The 18794-nt window shown below is 37.8% G+C and overlaps 2 protein-coding genes across 2 annotated transcripts in view; one reads left to right on the top strand and one right to left on the bottom strand.

The window, feature by feature from the left end:
- Positions 1–18794, bottom strand: part of LOC311034136 (uncharacterized protein) — a gene marked incomplete at its 5' end in the record, with an annotated part of 210172 nt that overhangs the window by 119128 nt on the left and 72250 nt on the right. The gene's annotated exons all lie outside the window — the stretch shown is intronic.
- Positions 1151–17006, top strand: LOC311033454 (uncharacterized protein; the record flags this gene model as incomplete). Its single annotated transcript, XM_084040965.1, has 7 exons — positions 1151–1262; positions 12657–12698; positions 14223–14381; positions 14503–14607; positions 15379–15633; positions 15730–15870; positions 16945–17006. 7 exons carry the CDS (start codon positions 1151–1153, stop codon positions 17004–17006), a joined length of 876 nt encoding a protein of 291 aa, XP_083897091.1.

Raw genomic sequence — 18794 nt, 5'->3', positions numbered from 1 at the left:
CCTGTCACAGATGTGTTGTAACAGCTGCTCCATATGATCAGGATCAGTTTGACATAAATCCCTGTCCATGGTTTAACACAAACACTGAGTAGAGACAAAACAAAGGACTTAAAGTTAGACGCCATTTTATTAAAGAATAAAATACTTTCGGTTTACAAATCCGCCGTGCGCTACATACAGTTAGCCTGGTAAACCCTCCCTCCGGAAATCCCATTTCCATTTCATTCCAGGAGTGAATCAAATGGAAATGAGATTTCCGGAGGGAGGGTTTACCAGGCTATACTTCATGCGGACGTATATGTATATACTATTATGTACCAGCAGAGGTCCCTGTTGCTCTAATGTTTATTGCGTTCTAGGAGAAGTGGTAGTAGTGGGCACCAAACATAATATGGGCCCAGGAGAAAACTGGGCACTAAAATGACACTGGGCACAGAAACAAAGTGGACACGGCAAACTTGGCATGTGACGTCATTACACTTATTTTAATTAACTTCTTTGCTGTCACAGCCTGGTAGCGAATTTTGTCCAAAAGTAAAGCCTTCATATTTCAAATAATAAGTACGGTAAGTAAGTTAGTAAGCAGTTCACAATTCAATTCTCAGGAAGTATATAGTAACGTGAATTGCAAATATTCAAATGTATGCAACGTTTGCATTGCAAACACTCTGCAGTCAGTGTCCGGTTATAAAGTACATGGGTGCTTTACAAGTACAACATTCTTTTGAGAGAGATTAATAATTCATTAGAATGGGCTCAGTGAAAAGAAAAGAGAAAACAGTTGATTATTACAGCTAAACAATAATTAATAATATTATTATTCAGTCTGTCTGTCTGTCTGTCTGTCTGTCTGTCCAATGTACTGTACCTCATTTGGTCTGCCTGTCTGTCTTTTCAGAAAAAGGGGGGAAAACCCACTGATCTCAGACTAGAAACCCCACCAAAAACAAAAACAGTGCTGACATAAATAGATGTTTATGTGTGTGTGTTTGTGTGTGTGTGTGTGTGTGTGTGTGTGTGTGTGTGTGTGTGTGTGTGTGTGTGTGTGTGTGTGTGTGTGTGTGTGTGTGTGTGTGTGTGTGTGTGTGTGTGTGTGTGTGTGTGTGTGTGTGTGTGTGTGTGTGTGTCAGAGCATCTTACCACAAAGGAAATGGACTGTTCATCATGCAGCAGCAGAGGGTCTATACACCACACAGCTCTGCTCTCACTGTCAGTCAGTCAGTTTAACAAGATGAAATCTGCACCAACATATATAACATCATGTAAGTACTTTATTTATCTTATTTCAGTTCACTTTAACTATTAAACTTTATTTAACCGAGACAGAGCATCAGAGAACTTTGCTTTGCACTCATTTATATTTAAATGTATTTAATGACACACAAATCAGTATTTATTTATTTATTCATTCATTTATTCACTCAGGGTAGTTATGCTTTTGTTATTAAAGTGTTGGAGTGAGTGTGGAGCAAATGGAAGGCCAGGCTGATGTTCTGAGGTAGATTAATTTACTTTAATTAACCTGAGATTCTCAAACTTCTCTTTATCAGGAGTTTATGTTCCAGTTATATAAAATGTGCTTTATGTGTTTGGGTCTGTGTCTGTATGATAGAGCAGTGTTACGACCCTTTAGGGGTGTAAAGGTTAGGATTGCCAACTCCCAGAGATTAAAATAAGGAACACCTATCCTGGGTACGCGGCACACGTCAAACCCCCCAAAACCCCCAAAATGCATAGAAAACTAGAATGCATTATACCTTTAACACAATACTAACACAATGGTCTTACACCTGCATTAGGCTACTCCACACTTACTGTAACATGGTTGTAACAAGTTCTATTCAGACCATAATCACAAGAAATTAAATGCAAGCTTCAGCCATACACCAGATATGTATTGTGTGTGTATGTATGTTTTGCAGTTTGACATTGGCAGTTGTTTGCAAAATGTGAAAAAGTAAATAATAAAAGTATGCTTTGATAAAGGGTATTGTCGTGGAATTCTGGATCAATCAGCAATGGATAAGACACATAGGAGTGGAGACAATATTCTAGGTGGAGGTGGTTCTGCTTTATGTACATGATATCATGGTCAGAAGTACATTAACACTCATGTCAGTGGTACGGTAGTTCTGCCTGAAGCACAAGGCAGAGATCATAGTTATACTGTAGCTGTCTGAAGGACAAACTGAACCATAACAGAGGCTGTACCAAAACTATAGCTATCAGGCCTTGTGGAGACATCTAGGCTCTTACAAGCTGTCAAATATCATAATGTATTGTAGAAGTATTATAAGGGATGTTATAATATAAAGGTTAGATATAAACTTTTTAGAAGGGGTTTAGAAGGGGAGAGGTTACTAGCACTATCACCCTTCTCCAAGCACGATTCGCACTTGCTCATGGGTCAATTGTTTCTTCTTCGTCCTCAAACAAGCCTTCAACATCAAAGTCCCATGAAGGCTCATCATGCAAGTCAGAAATGGCAATAACAGGCAACATAGTGGCTGGTTTGTTACACAAGAACATTATACATTGGATTCTCTCACACAACAGTATCAACATTAAAAAGAATGGCATTGCAGCTTTAAAGATTGTGGAAATGCCTGGTAAAGCCCATGAGTCTAACCAAGACAAGAAATCCCATTTAGTGTCTACACTGTCTTGTGATGTCATGCTTTGCAAAAGGATATTCATATGCTGAACAATTTGTGACACATTAGAAAGATTAGATGACATATCGGGGATATAAACACAACATTCTTGGCCAACCAGTTTAGAAACACCTCCATGGCTTGTTAAAAACATAATCAAAGGCTGTACGATTTGTTGTGGGATCTTGGTGGCCACATTAGGGACATTTGGGTCCCAGGGCCCTCCCTTCAGCTGTGAAACAAGGTGATAAGAGAACGAGCACACAGCTCATACCTGTTTGCATGCATCTATAATTATTCAATTAAATTGTTATTGGGTTGATTAATAAGGTTAGTGAGATAGTTCATTCGTTTTTTTTCATTCACTTTGATTGACATACACAAAACACATACACAAAATGTAATTGGAAACGCAACAAAACAACTTTCCTGTGCCTTTTGCACAGGTCAATTGACATTATTCTCGGGCTGTACAAAATTGTACAAGTCTCTTCTGTAACCAGTCGACCTGTTTCAGAGAAATGGAAGGTAACCTAAATATATGTATAATTATAAATATTTGAAATGAAGACGTTATTCATTGACATATCTATCCAATTTATTATCATTTATTCTTATATTGAAGTACCAGCACTTATTTTTTTTTAAAGTCTTGATTAAAGTACACATGTTTCCGTTCAGTTAACTAACTTGACACTAGGCCTGCATAATTTGATGAATTTGAAAATATATAGTTTGATTGTGGCATTCTATTTAACACTACACATTACAACAGTTTATCATTTCAATTTGGTTGTTTTATCTGATTAAGCTATTACAATTATTTTAGTCTATGATGTCACTATACATCAGTTCAGATGTAATATTATATTACTAATGGTGAAATATTATTATAATCTATGCGAGTCAAAATCAGGTTTACTCTATAATATATTATTGTCACTAATTGTTTGTTTGTCAAAACAGAAAGAATTTTGTTTTAAATTACGATGGGTTCCTGAGCTAATAAGTATCATGTTTGTCTCCTCTCTAGTGTATGTTATTTGTAAAATAACATACAATGTGAAACAAATCCAATTCTAAAATCTGAGATTGTTGTTTAAAAAAAAAAAATATATATATGATAATGTGTAAAATAATTACAGTTACAGTGTATGTGACACCAGAAGTTATATATATATATATTTTTTTAATACTACAGTATATGTTGCAAATCTCACTATTGTGCACTATGGCTAATGTGTATTTCTCATTCTAAATTATATCAATTGAAGTGTCCTGGCCTTCCATGCAGGCATTGTAGCCTTGTTTGGTCTATCACAACTAATATTAATAGTTTCCTTCAATAAGTATTACGCGCGCAAAATGTGTCTCTCTACTCAGTTGACATTTGTCCTTGTTAGGGGGTTGGGGGGTGGAAAGGTTATTTGTACTCAAAGAAGGAGTTATTATCATTATTATTTTTTAAACTTTTTTAAACAAATATTCAGTTAATGCCAACAATACAGACTCTCTACGTATGTTTACATTTAAAAGGCACCGTGGTGCTTTGCATAGTTTCTCGTCTGGTACATCTAAGAAAATAAAATGTTACTCAGTGCACACTATATAATAGTAAGCAGGATAATTCTGAATATTTTACATACTAATAAGTACTTGTCACAGTTATTGTGCATAACCTGTCACTTTCAACTTAATAAGTGTCCCTAATTTTGGGCTTACAAATCATAGTTACAACATATTGCAGACTGTTCATGAATTTAATAAAAAATAGCAGCTCTACAAGATGATAAAAGTATTAAGGTAATCGCCTGTTTTGGTCACAGTACATTATTCATGTATTTATTTATTTATTTTATAGAGAAGTTCACTTATCTACAAGCTCACAACAAAAGTATTAAGAATATTGGTCACTAATGTCTTAGTATTCATTTTTCTCTTCAGAAATGCTTCATATTTCATCAAGATTAAGTCTTCAATGTTTAACTTCTACATCATTTTACTCGTTAAGCACAATTACTGTATTTGTACGCCGTGAGTCCTCTATTAAAATATCATGATTAACATCTTATCAATATCAATCGTCTCCTGCTCAATGGCCTTGCAGTTAGTGTGTCCGCCCTGAGATTGGGAGGTCGGAGTTTGATCCCCGACCGGGTCATACCAAAACTATAAACATCAAAAAAGGAAACAGGAGATAGGATCCTACCCTATGGGCCTCATAGCATGGAACCCAATGCCTCCCTACTTGGCACTCAGCATCAAGGGTTGGATTTGGGGTAAATCCTTGGGACATACTAGCATCATGTCCAGGGGGTGTACTTGTACTCGGCAAGGCTTACTTATCAACAACTTACTATGTCATTGCTCGTCTCTATATGTGTATAAAATAATGTAGTGGAAAATACTTCCCACACTGTCACTGATTTACTTCAAACTTGGCATGTTTGGTGCATCAACCTATTGAAAGGTATACTAAATCTACCTTAAACCTGGAGCCACATGCTCTACCTATATATATATATATATATATATATATATATATATATACATATATATATATATTATAGTGTACCTTGTATTTATATGCATCTTATGTATCTTATATACTCTACCTATATATATATATATATATATATATATATATATATATATATATATATATATATATATATATATATATATATATATATATATATATATATATATATATATATATATATATACATATATATATATATACATATATATATATATTATAGTGTACCTTGTATTTATATGCATCTTATGTATCTTATATACTCTACCTATATATATATATTATAGTGTATCTTGTATTTTCTGGAATTGTCTACCTGACTTAAAACTACAGGTGTTCTACAGGGTCTCTTATCTCTTCCTGCAAAAAAGCTCTGTATCCCTTTTGGGTTACCAGCCTTGTTGGCCATGTTGAAACGAAATATTTCATTGTTTAATACGACAGATTCAATTAACTCTTACTTCAAACTACAAGTCTTATTTCAAACACGTATTCAATGATAACTATTTACTTCCACCAATACTTATTAGATCACCATCCGACAATTACTATAATGATTAACAATTTTTCTTACTTAAAATATAAGTCTTACTTCAACACTTATTCAATAATAACTATTCACTTAAACAATGCTTAAGATAAGATCACACTTGTTTAATATTTAACAACTCTTCATCATTGAGTATTTCTGAAAATCATATCAACAATAAAACGGCTATTTAACATAAATGATTACTGAAAAGTCTTGTCTCAACAGAACTACAATGGTAAAACAAATCACACCTCTCTCTCTCTCAATTTAATTAATTTCAAATAGCTTCATTGGCATGAATGTAAATATTGCCATATAGCACTCGATCTCTCTCCTCATCAAATTTCTCTCCATGTCATGGTGCACCATGACATGGAGAATTGTATAAACCACACAGAGTCTTATGATCGACAACAAAATGACTGCATTTATCTACAGTATGTACTTAAACTTCAAACATACACATATTCATCCACACAGAGCCACTCACATTCTGGGACCTACACAGAAACTCTGCAGTAGTGGGGCATTCACACAGATCACAAAATGTACATTCACTCTCACATTTACACATCCAAAATGTACATTCACTCTCATATATTCACACAGAATTCCTCAGGTAGTCACAAAGATCTCCCCTGCACACTATAGGGGTTCACAAATAATTCCCTCAGGTCGTCACATAGAATCTCACCTGCACACCTAATTAGGTACATACTTCAATAAGGAACCACATAGACTCTACCATAAACCTAATTAGATACATACTTCAATAAGGAACCACATAGACTCTACCATAAACCAATTAGGTACATACTTCAATAAGGAACCACATAGACCCTACCATAAACCTATTTAGGTACACACTTCAATAAGGAACCACATAGACCCTACCATAAACCTATTTAGGTACACACTTCAATAAGGAACCACATAGACCCTACCATAAACCTATTTAGGTACACACTTCAATAAGGAACCACACATACTCTACCTATTGAAAGATATACTAAATCTACCTTAACCTGGGAGTCAGATTGACTCTATCAGAAACCTCATAACAATAATAACAACAACGACAACAATTACTGAAATAATATTCTGAACAACTATCTGTTAATTGATAAACTGTATTCCTCACTCTATATCTTGCTCTGCTCTAGACAATATCCGAGTGTGTGCATACAGTATGTGCGTGTGCGAGTCAGTGAGTGTGGGTGCGTGCGTGTGTATGATCGTGTGTATCTCTCCTTCCTTAATCTGTAATGTCTCATTTGTCACTCTGCTATAAGTCTAAGCACATCCATTTAACAACAATTAAAGGCAGCATTTTATAAATTCGACATGAAAGTTGCTAAAAGTTTGACACCGTTAGCAAAAAAAACAGATTTTGCACAATCCTGTCTGGATGTGGGTTTTGGGATGTGGAAAGATGCAGGTATTTAGACTATCCAGGACTTATATAAAGATAGTGTGCAAAAATCGTTCCAACAATTACAGTCTGAATTTAACTTACAGCAATCTCAATTGTTTCGCTATCTACAACTCAGGAGCTACATTAATTCAGTTCCAGAATATAGGACTGGCCTGAGCACACGTCCCAACCATGTAGAATCTATCCTAATAAAGGCATCAACTCTCCTCCCAAAAATGGTCAGCTTTCTTTACGACAGTCTGTTCCAGGTAGAAAAAGCATCAACTAACAACAGTAAAGTATTCTGGGAAACCCATTTTCAACTATAAAAAGTGCTCCTCGGAGCACAGGTCTCCGCCAGGTCAGGTAGGTTATGTGGGGCAGCAATGTTCAGAATTCGCTAATCAGGATGGAATATGAAAAATCGGACGGAACCACCTTGATCACTTGACTATAGAGATAATGTGTACCGTTTTGCATGATGTTTGGACACAATAGTATAAAGTAATATAAAAAAGAAAAGTGTTGCAAAAATGGGCCTCCTGGTGGCGCTATAATAGGGCAATGTTATGAGGGTGGCATTTGTTCCTCAACGTATTGCAAATGTGCGTGCAAAGTAAGTCGGCCTCCTGGTGGCGCTATAAAAGACATATGTGAAAAATGCAGGGCAAAGGTTTTTCCTTGGCCTCTAGAGTGTATGCATACAAAGTTTTACACAGATCGGTGCAGTTATAGGTAAAAACACGAATCGGCCTGTTATTTTGAAAAATGTCAAGTGGGATTTCTTCCTCGGCCTAATGGGAATATGTGTGCAAAATTCCACAGAAATTGCATGCTGTGTTCATGATTTGAGGCATTTTGTTCAAAACGGAGCACTCCTGCAAACTTTGGAAGCCAATTTTAGCCAATGAGGATGGAATATGAAAAATCTGAAAGACCCGTTTCGTTTAATGACTATAGAGATACTGGCCCTCATTTATCAACGCAGTATATAAACCGGCGTATATTTTTCCATATATTCGGCCGTACACCAACGTCAAAGTCACATTTATCAAAGGATCCTATACCTATATCCTAGCGTACATCAGGTCGGAGCTTTGATAAATCTCACGTCTGAAAACGAGCGTCATTTAAATAACACGCCCTTAAATATTCACAAAAGGCCCGACTTCACGACATGAAGAACCAGAATACGACCCAAAAAAACATGAAAAGCCGATAAGAAACAGTTTCCCCCGCTCGCCTCGCCTCACCACACACGCACACCCACACGCCTCTCTCTCTCGCTCTCTCACACACACACACGCGCGCCCGCCCAACTTTGTCTTTCATGTAAGCCGTAGCGTAGCGGTACATGAGACTCGGGCGGAATGCAGTGATTCCGTGCCGCCACGTTAATATTGGAGCGTCGGGTTTATATCCTTAACCCAGCCAGGTAGCCTATATAACTCTCTATGACATAACTCCATACCATAGGACAAGCTACTGTAAGTTTGTAGACCTCACTGTCAATGAAAAGATGGTCGGGAGTCCCGACCGCGGGACAAAAGCACTCGTATATTTTTGAAAATAGCAGATCTACAAGCTCACAACGCGTCGGCTTGTGAGCTTGTAGATTTGCTATTTTCAATGCAGCCAGATCTACAATCTTATCTGAATGACTGTTAAAGCAATTTGTTTAAATTACTTTATAAAATGTTATATTTTCACAGGGATTATTTATTAGTGTAGATATAGCCTACTTTTAGGAGTGGATTATGTGTCTAGATGCCTGTCAGACAGTCAGACAATGCTACTCCGCAGGTCTAGAATGGAATAAACGGGTGCAGCCAATGTCAACAACTGGTCCCGACCAGACGTGAGATTTCAGCATAAAGTAGGATGAAGCCCACGTCAGGATATATTGATAAATGCCGAAAGGTGCGGTGATCTCGCCGTACGCCCATTATTTGGGCTGCACCGCGTTGATAAATGAGGGCCAAAGTGTACCGTTTTGTGGGATTTTTGGACAAAATCTGTACGTAGTAGTACCGTCAAAAAATGTGTTTTGCACAAATCGGCCTCCTGGTGGCGCTACAAAAGGCCCATGTGAAAAATGTGGGGCAGAGGTTCTGAATTGGCATCCAGGGAGTGTGTGTGCACAGTTTTAGCTGATTATAAAACTGTGCAGATTAGCTGTACACAGACAGAATGACGGACGGACACACACACACACACACACGGACGGACGGACGGACAGGGGGCAAAACATACTCTCTCGCCAGGCCGAAAGACAACTACAAATAGATGAGGGGATATGGCGTAACATACTACTTAATGCAAAGAAAATAACGTGCTCCAACAAGTCTTATGAAACCAAATATAAAACTAGAAAAAGTGCTCCTCGGAGCACAGGTCTCCGCCAGGTTAGGTAGGTTATTGTGGCCTCCTGGTGGCGCTATAATAGGCCAATGTGAAAAGAGTGTCATGTCTTCTTAGGCCTTTCACGGCAATCGGACACTGCATTCATGATTTGAGGCATTTTGTTCCAAAAATGTGTGGACCTGCTGATGGCGCTCTAACAGGCCAATGTGAAAAGGGTGCCATTTATTCCTCGGCCTAGTGCAGGGGTCTTCAACGTTTTCAGGCCAAGGACCCCCTAGCTGAGAGAGAGATGAAGCAGGGACCCCCTCTATATTGTATAAAATTGTGTTTCAGACTTTTGCTGCCCTTTTTCCCCTCTACGCCTATAACTCTTTGCCAAAAATAGCCGATCTACAAGTTCACAACGCCTCGCAACCAAAACAGAGAGAGGAGGAGACCTTAATTTGCAGCACTGCGGACTCCTTCTCTGTTTGTTGGAGGATCTGACAAACGGGTTAGGAATCCTGTTCGTGACGCCAAGAACTGTCGTGAAATTCTGGATCAATCAGCAATGGATAAGGCACATAGGAGTGGAGACAATATTGTATGTGGAGGTGGTTATGCTTTATGTACATGATATCATGGTCAGAAGTACATTAACACTCATGTCAGTGGTACGGTAGTTCTGCCTGAAGCACAGGAGCAGAGATCATAGTTATACTGTAGCTGCCTGAAGGACAAACTGAACCATAACAGAGGCTGTACCAAAACTAAACAATAGCTATCAGGCCTAGTGGAGACATTTAGGCTCTTACAAGCTGTCAAACATCATAATGTATTGTAGAAGTATTATAAGTGATGGTATAATATAAAGGTTGGATATAAGCAGCCATATAACTTCTTCCTAAATATGAAATAAGTAGGCTGTACATAATTTGAACCTCCAAAATGTACCCTTCACCTTATTGTTTATGCCATAATGACATCCACAGGTTTTATAGCAACAATTGTCCAAATGAGGCCTTAAATGTGAAATGTCCTACAAGCATGTTCAAATCGGATACAGGATAGGTGGGCACTAGAGACATCTGGGCACCTCGATGTACAATTGAATTATTTTGTCCAAAATGTTAAAAAATAAAATATTTGAAAAATGGTATTAAGTAATGTAAAGTTAGTATACATGATGTGAACATGCACGGTACATCATTATTAGACTTAATGTTATCCTTCAGCTTCTTGTTTTTGCCGAGGACCCCTGGGGGGAGGGGGGGCAAGGTTAAGACTTTGACAGGGGCCAGTTTAGAATTGTAGCCTCCTGAAGGTATTCTTTTAGGGCAGTTTTGAAAGTGAGTAGGGTTTTACACTACTTCACTACTTTTGGTAGGGCAAATTGTTGTTGCATAGCAGGTGAACAAATTCAACCCCTTGTTTGTGCCAAATCTGGGTTGAACATGATCAGTGGAGCTTCCTCTGGTGTTGTGATTGTGGACTTAATTTACGTTTTTGAAGTACTTTGACAGGTACATGGGTATGTTAATGTTGTGGTGTATCTTGTAGACCAGGCCCATTGCAAGTAGCTGTACTCTGTCCTCAACCCTGAGCCATCTGACCCTAGCAAAGTGAGAAGGGTTAGATGAGTTGTATGTTTAAGGCCAAGAAGTAGTCTTACTAGTTTGTTTTGGGATGTCTGGAGCCTTGTTTTTAGGAACACATTACGGAACGCGTCTTTCAGTTTCCTAAAACGGGATGATTCCTTATTTTACGGGACGGTTGGTAACCCTAGAGGTCGCAACATAAACGAAAAGGACAAAGGATTTAAAACTGAATATGATATTTATTACAGACAGAAATACAAATAATTACAAAGATCTTGACAATACTAAAACACAGAACTTAACTACCAAAGGAACAAATTCAAAAACAAAGGTCTGGTTTGGGTGAGAGGACAGAGGGGTCGAGTCTCTGCTGCTGAAGCTAACAGTCCTCTCCTTAAAATCAGTTCATGAGAGAGCTTAATAGAGCGTCGCAGTTCCGCCACTTCCTGGTGCCGGAAGTAAATACTCAATGCATTTTCTCCATTGACTTTTCCAAAAATATTTATATCAATTAATTTAAGCCAAGAATCAAGCCATCCAGGATCCTGGTGAATCATGACCATAAAACCTTTTTTTCTGTGATTTTTATTTTATTTTATATTTAATGATATGATATACTATATTTAATAAATACCCTTTGTTTTGCCGTTTTCACATTTTTTTTTTCTCACAGAATCAAACGTTTTATGGTCATGATTCACCAGGATCCTGGATAGCTTGATTCTAGGCTTAAATTAATTTATATAAATATCTTTGTAAAAGTCAATGGGAAAAATGCATTGAGTATTTACTTTCGGCACCAGGAAGTGGGCGGGAACTGCGACGCTCTATAGCAAATGATGAGTGTTCTCTCAGCCAATCCATGCAGGGCTCATCAGAGCTGGCCAATCCATGGAGGGAACCAATTCCCCATGGGCAGCTGGCAGTCTCCAGGAATCAGTTTGACAAATCAACTGCCACAGGCAGCTGATTGTCACTTGGCACTCAGCACCTTCAGTTCTCCACCTCAGAAACATAGGAGTAACAACACAATGCAAATACAGAAAACGAAATGATATAATACAATATGCCTAAATACAAATGTGCACTAATACGGCTGGCCGTAACAAGCAGTGGTTCTCAAAGTGTGGTCCAAGTTTAACCACTTTAACCCTATTTTATACTCCGGCTAGTTTAGAATATTTTGGAAAAATCTTGAAAAAATGTGAAACATTTTAACAACAAATATTCTCTCATGTGGTCCCTGGCAAAAAAAGCTTTTCAAATGGGGGTCCGTGGACAAATACTGCTGTATCAATTTGCGGTCCTTGACATGAAATAGTTTGAGAAGTAGTCTGTCATAGAAGGTCCTCACAGCTAACATGTCCTCTCATCCTGCTGGGGAGAGATCACATTTATACCTGACTGTCAGGACAGGAGTTTAAAGGTTGACATAATCGAGGGTTAATAACATTAGGATACATATTGAAGGACAGATTATAGATAAAATGAAATAAGATAAAATATGTCTGGTTTTCGCCACATAGATCTCTCATTGACTCTCTCTTTGTCTCTCTTTGTCTCTCTCTCTCTCTAGTGGTGTATCTCATCATCTGCTGTGGACCTGCTCAACCAGCTGGTGAGACAATTTCAAGCATTCGCTCTCCGTAGCGTCCGATTGACGAAACGCACATTCCCTCTACCGTACGGCTACGCCAAGGAAGAAATGCCACCCTAGATTTTATTTTTTTCTCAATTTTTTTATCCAGCGATTTTTAAACCCATTTTTCACCCGGTGCCAATTTCCTAAGTGATCCTGGGCGGTACACCAGCCACCAGCGCTACACCAGTCCCCCACAGCCTAGGGAGGCCAGGGCCGAGCTCATGCCTCCTTCAATGCATGAGAGCCAACTGATCTTCTTGTCACCTGACAGGGCAGAGTTTCCCCGGTAGGACGTAGCGCGTGGAACACTTTATTCCAACCAGTTCCCTTCCCCTCCATCAGGCCAGGATTACTACATGTTTTTGTGAGGGTATTAACTACCCTAGGAGACACGGGGAGAACATACAAACTCCGCACAGAGTAGACCCTTTCACCAACCCCACCTAGGGTATAGGCGCTGATGACGCGGAGGAGAAGACACGCCCCCAGCGCCCACGGCGGGAATTTAACCCAGGCCCTTCTAGCTGTGAGGCGACAGCGCTACCGACTGCGCCACCGTGCCCCCACCACCCTAGATTCTTTTAAACCGGCTTCATAGTGGCCTTATAATGGGCTAATACACGTTTTGGCCTTTAACTCTTGATCTCTAGGAGGTCATACAATACAGATTTTGTCAAAATCTCACCCAAATTGGTACGCCATATCTCTAGTCATGTCATCTGATTATTGTCTCTCACACACACACACACACACACACACACACACACACACACACACACACACACACACACACACACACACACACACACACACACACACACACACACACACACACACACACGTTTGTATTACTATACTTGTGAGGACATCAGCATTTTAAGAAGACAATTTTATGATTGATTCATGATTTCTTTGGGGGATTTTTAACCGCAAGTCTGAAGCTGAAATAGCAGATCTACAAGCTCACAACGTATCACGCTGCGACACGTTGTGAGCTTGTAGATCGGCTATTTTACGGAGTGCGCCATCACTGCACAACTGAGTATAAAATGGGGAAAATCGACAACCCGAGCCCTAAACCTAACCTCTAAATGTCTGATCCTAATCCTAAACCCAACCAGAATCTTTATCTATTTATCTATGTTGTAAACATATCTCTCTAAAAAACATCAACCATAAAACAACCATTTTTCTTGCGAGGATCAGGAAAATGGTCCTCACAAGTATAGTAATACACACACACACACACACACACACACACACACACACACACACACACACACACACACACACACACACACACACACACACACACACACACACACACACACACACACACACACACACACACAATACTGTAACTATACCCACCTACCCCATCTGAATATCAATGTTGTTATTTACAGTGTCAGATAGCACCATAGATCTGATGAACAGATGTTTACAGGTAGAATGTACTGTATCTCTCCCTCATTCCTGTGACCTCCCCCTCTTTTCCAGTGTCTCTCAGAGTCAGTCCTCAAAGATCTCAATTCTTTAAACGTGAGTCCATCTCACTGAGCTGTGAGGAAGAAGAGAAGGCTGTACATGGGTGGTCTGTGACAAGACAGAGCAGTAAGAGGAATGGAACCTGTGGCAGTGACTGGGGAGAAACTAAAGGTATGTATGTATGTATGTATGTATGTATGTATGTATGTATGTATGTATGTATGGACGGACGGACGGACAGACAGAACTTTTAACTGATATCACTTTTTCTTTTCATTGTGATTCTGTATAGGAGCATCCTGTACCTTAACAACCCTGTATCATCATGACGCTGGAGTTTACTGGTGTCAGTCCACATCAGGAGGAGTCAGCCGGTCCATCAACATCACCATCTCTGGTACATTCAACAATAATTACATCAATGTTATCTATACATTGTATAATGTAGACAGACAATATTCACATTCTATCATTCTTAACACAGATATAGGTTCATTTTCAGTCATTATTGTGTTAACCTACGTCAGTTCTCTTGATAAACAATAAAGTTTTAAGTTTGAAACATAAATCATCACCAGGATTATCTAACCTCAGGCTGATATGACAGGCAATCATTATTTACTTATTTATTCACAAAGTCAAAGATAATATAGTGTTTGATCAACACTTTAACAACTTTATCCCATTATATATTATCATGTGACAAAGAGTGAAAATAGCTGATCAATCGCTTGTAGATCAGCTATTTTTGTGTTGAAAACATTTAAATGTCTTTGAATCGTTTGGAAATCTTTGCAAATTGTCACCTGATAATAGGACAGGATATAATAGATTGAAAGTAGTTTGTGGACTTTAATATAATAAATGCATTAAAGTCCTGGTGCCACCATCCCATTTCCTCCTTGATAAAGATCCTCCTTGTTATGTATATCCTAATTATATTTTAATTATATTTTTAAGTGTACATTTATGTATTAAAAACCTGCATTTCTGTGGACACGTCCAACAATGTATTAAAAATGAACATCTAGATATAAAGAATGTAGATGTTCATAACTCAACATGTTGGTTCTATAGATGTTCATAACTCAACATGTTGGTTCTATAGATGTTCATAACTCAACATGTTGGTTCTATAGATGTTCATAACTCAACATGTTGGTTCTAGATGTGATCCTAGAGAGTCCTGTACTTCCTGTACCAGAGGGAGGAAACGTCACATTCCGCTGCCTGTTCAAAAAACAGACAACTGGTAATCCATCCTCTGACCTCCCAGCTGGTTTCTATCTAAACGGATCCCTCATCAGAACAGAGTCTACAGGACAGATGACCATCCACCATGTTAACAAGTCTGATGAAGGATTCTACAAGTGTAACATCTCTGACCTTGGAGAGTCACCAGAGAGCTGGATGGAAGTGACAAGTGAGTCTTTGTCTTGAATCTTTGATAATGTCACAATTATCACCATGAGAAGATAAGCCAGTGTTTGGAAACTTAAAGCCATTGTTGTCTTTACAGATTCATCTTCCTCCTCCAGCCCCCCTGAACCCCCCCTCATCACTCGGAACCAACTGATCATTAAGATACTGGTGGCCACGCCTTATGTGATTTCAACCTTCCTCTACTTCTCTATACTGAGAGACAGAGCTAGAGCTAGAGGTGAGTTATATAAACACACCTTATAGAAACACTTTAACATGTGTCCATCATATGATACTCATATAGAGACATATTAACATCATATGATACTCATATAGAGACATATTAACATCATATGATACTCATATAGAGACATATTAACATCATATGATACTCATATAGAGACATATTAACATCATATGATACTCATATAGAGACATATTAACATCATATGATACTCATATAGAGACATATTAACATCATATGATACTCATATAGAGACATATTAACATCATAAACACACAGAGGTGAGAGTGAGACAAACATGTTATAAACACACCTTAGCGTGTAGTCTTCATAACAGGCCTTTTAGAGACACAGGACTAGAGGACAGGCTGAGACAGAGCAGGTCAAGGGTCAAAGGAATTATTCACCCAATAAACTATGAACCCAAGGAGCATGAGGAAGATACACTGAGGACTGTAGGAATGGACTAGGACATAATAATAACCCCATAATAATAATAATAATAATAATATAAGTCTAACAGAACACTGTATCAACATCTACAGACTGTCAGAGAACACAAGGGACTGAGGGTTTATAATGGATAATGAACACAGGATAGAACAATACAGTCACATGACTGGTGAGACCAGACAGTACTGTAAGAGCAACTAAGGAGAACAGTAAACACTTATAGGACGTCAAAATAAAGGTAAAAAAAAACTAATTTAAACTAAGAAACAAGACACATTACTTCACAATTAAAGGAACACAACTGTAACATAAAACGTTAACTATGACTAATATAAGAAACATGAACACAACAAGAAAACACACCAGGAGACACAACATGACACAGATTGTGACACACTGTCCCTCTGAGGATCTATTACTGTTATAATCTTGTTTATAATCTTTTGTTTATAATCTACATACTTACGTGAATAAACTTTCTGTAAACTTTTTGACTTTCACTCTGAAAATAATGCATACCAATAATAAAGTGTTCTATAGGAACTTTACTGTCTGTCTGTCTGTCTGTCTGTCTGTGTCTCTCTCTCTCTCTCTCTCTCTCTCTCTCTCTCTCAGAGGCAGCAGCCAATGCGAGGAGGAGAAGAGCCAATGATGTCATCATGCAGGTAGCTGTGTAGCCAATCAGAAATAAATAGTAATCTAGGATCATAGGTAAACCAACAACCCATCATCAGTCTAAAATGTAGATTGTTCATAATGTTTAAACTCTAAACATTATGATTTATAATAGTAATATCATAATTATTTAATAGTAATCTAGGATCATAGGTAAATCATCAGTCTAAACTGTATAATATTTAAAAAAATATATATATATACAATGAAAAATAATCCATAATGTTAACATACTGGATGCAATGTAAACAAGAGATAGGATTAGACAGGTACAATGACTTATCATTTAGCAGCTTACATTAGCAGCAGTGTGTTAAGTCAGTGATACTGTATGTGGTTTGTCTTTAAGTGTAAGGTTAGTGATGTAGGGAGTGAAAGTTGATTAAAGGGATAGTTCACCCCCAAGATTACTCTTTTTCAATGTATCACTCACCCCATGGAGACTTGAATTCATGGATATGTTTTTTCTTTTTGTCTCATTCCTAAGACAATAGTTTGATGACAGGCAGCGGTATGAGACACAAAGAGTCTCCTTTGTGTCTCATACCGGAACCGCTGCCTATACCGGTCCGCTGGTCATCAAATAATTGTCTTAGGAATGAGACAAAAACTAAAAAATATCCATTAATTCGAGTCTCCATGGGGTGAGTGATACATAGAAAAAAAGGAATTTCATTGGGTGAACTATCCCTTTAAGTGTAATAATGTCAGGGATTCATGTAAATAATTTGGGCTCGATTCACTAAGCTGTTTACGCCCATATTTTGAACATACCGGCATTTACAAACATTGCTACGTTAGATGTCTGATTCATCAATCTATTATTGTCTGTGATTTTTTGCGGGAGGGCCGCTCTTTCTCACGTCTGGTCGGAGGCATGACTTCTGGGACCAAAGCTTATGTATATATCATTAGAATGTATTATTCTTCATACAAAATCAATTACAATCGTGCCAAACCTCAAAACATGTCAAACGCTCTTTGTTTGCATATTATAGACAAATTCAACCGATTTATTTTCTTTTCAGTTGACGCATCTAGAGCTGAATTAATTTAGAACTGAATCCATTTAGAGCTGAATCCATTTAGAGCTGAATTCATTTAGAGCTGAATTATTAGGCGTGTTTGCCGTGTTTGCAAATGTTATTAGGAACCTTAACCCTTCACCCTTAACCCTTCCAAATAAAATGTAATGTCATGTAAATATTATATATTATGTATATACTATACATCCTTGACGATAACATGTCTACAGGTCAGGTGTTTTCTTGATTCTATTTTTATTTTTGATTAGGTAAGTTTAGGTTGTTCATATTTGGTTTATTTCTGTTATCGTGCACGCTTCAGGGTGTAAGTTTTAATTTTCCTTCTATTTTCAATTCTTTCATTTTTACGTCTGTACATCTGGAAATATTAATCATTATTAATCATTATAAACTATTGTAATTGTTCTATTCATTTTATGATGTAAAGTGCATTCTAATAAAGATTTGAAAGCGTCCTGCTTCTGTCTATGAAAGACATTAATTGAACGTACAAGGAGAATTATAATTATATCTATCACATCACTTGAGTTCATAATGAGGGTCTACTCTATAACTAGTAACAGAGTCTAGACTACAAGAAAGTATCATGAAATTGTTTTGGACTCTCAGCTAAGGTTTGGTTTAAAAAAAGAAGCTTGGTAAAACTGTTAGGGCCAATGTTCAAACCTTTAGGTAGATCAGACACTGCTTAACATACAGCTCTAACAATGTATTCTCATGTTTAATATTACATAACCTCCTAGT

Source organism: Gymnoscopelus microlampas (genome assembly GCF_963454915.1).
Source record: "Gymnoscopelus microlampas genome assembly, chromosome: 18".
Classification (NCBI taxonomy): Eukaryota; Metazoa; Chordata; class Actinopteri; order Myctophiformes; family Myctophidae; genus Gymnoscopelus; species Gymnoscopelus microlampas.
This window is presented reverse-complemented; position numbering and strand designations above follow the sequence as displayed.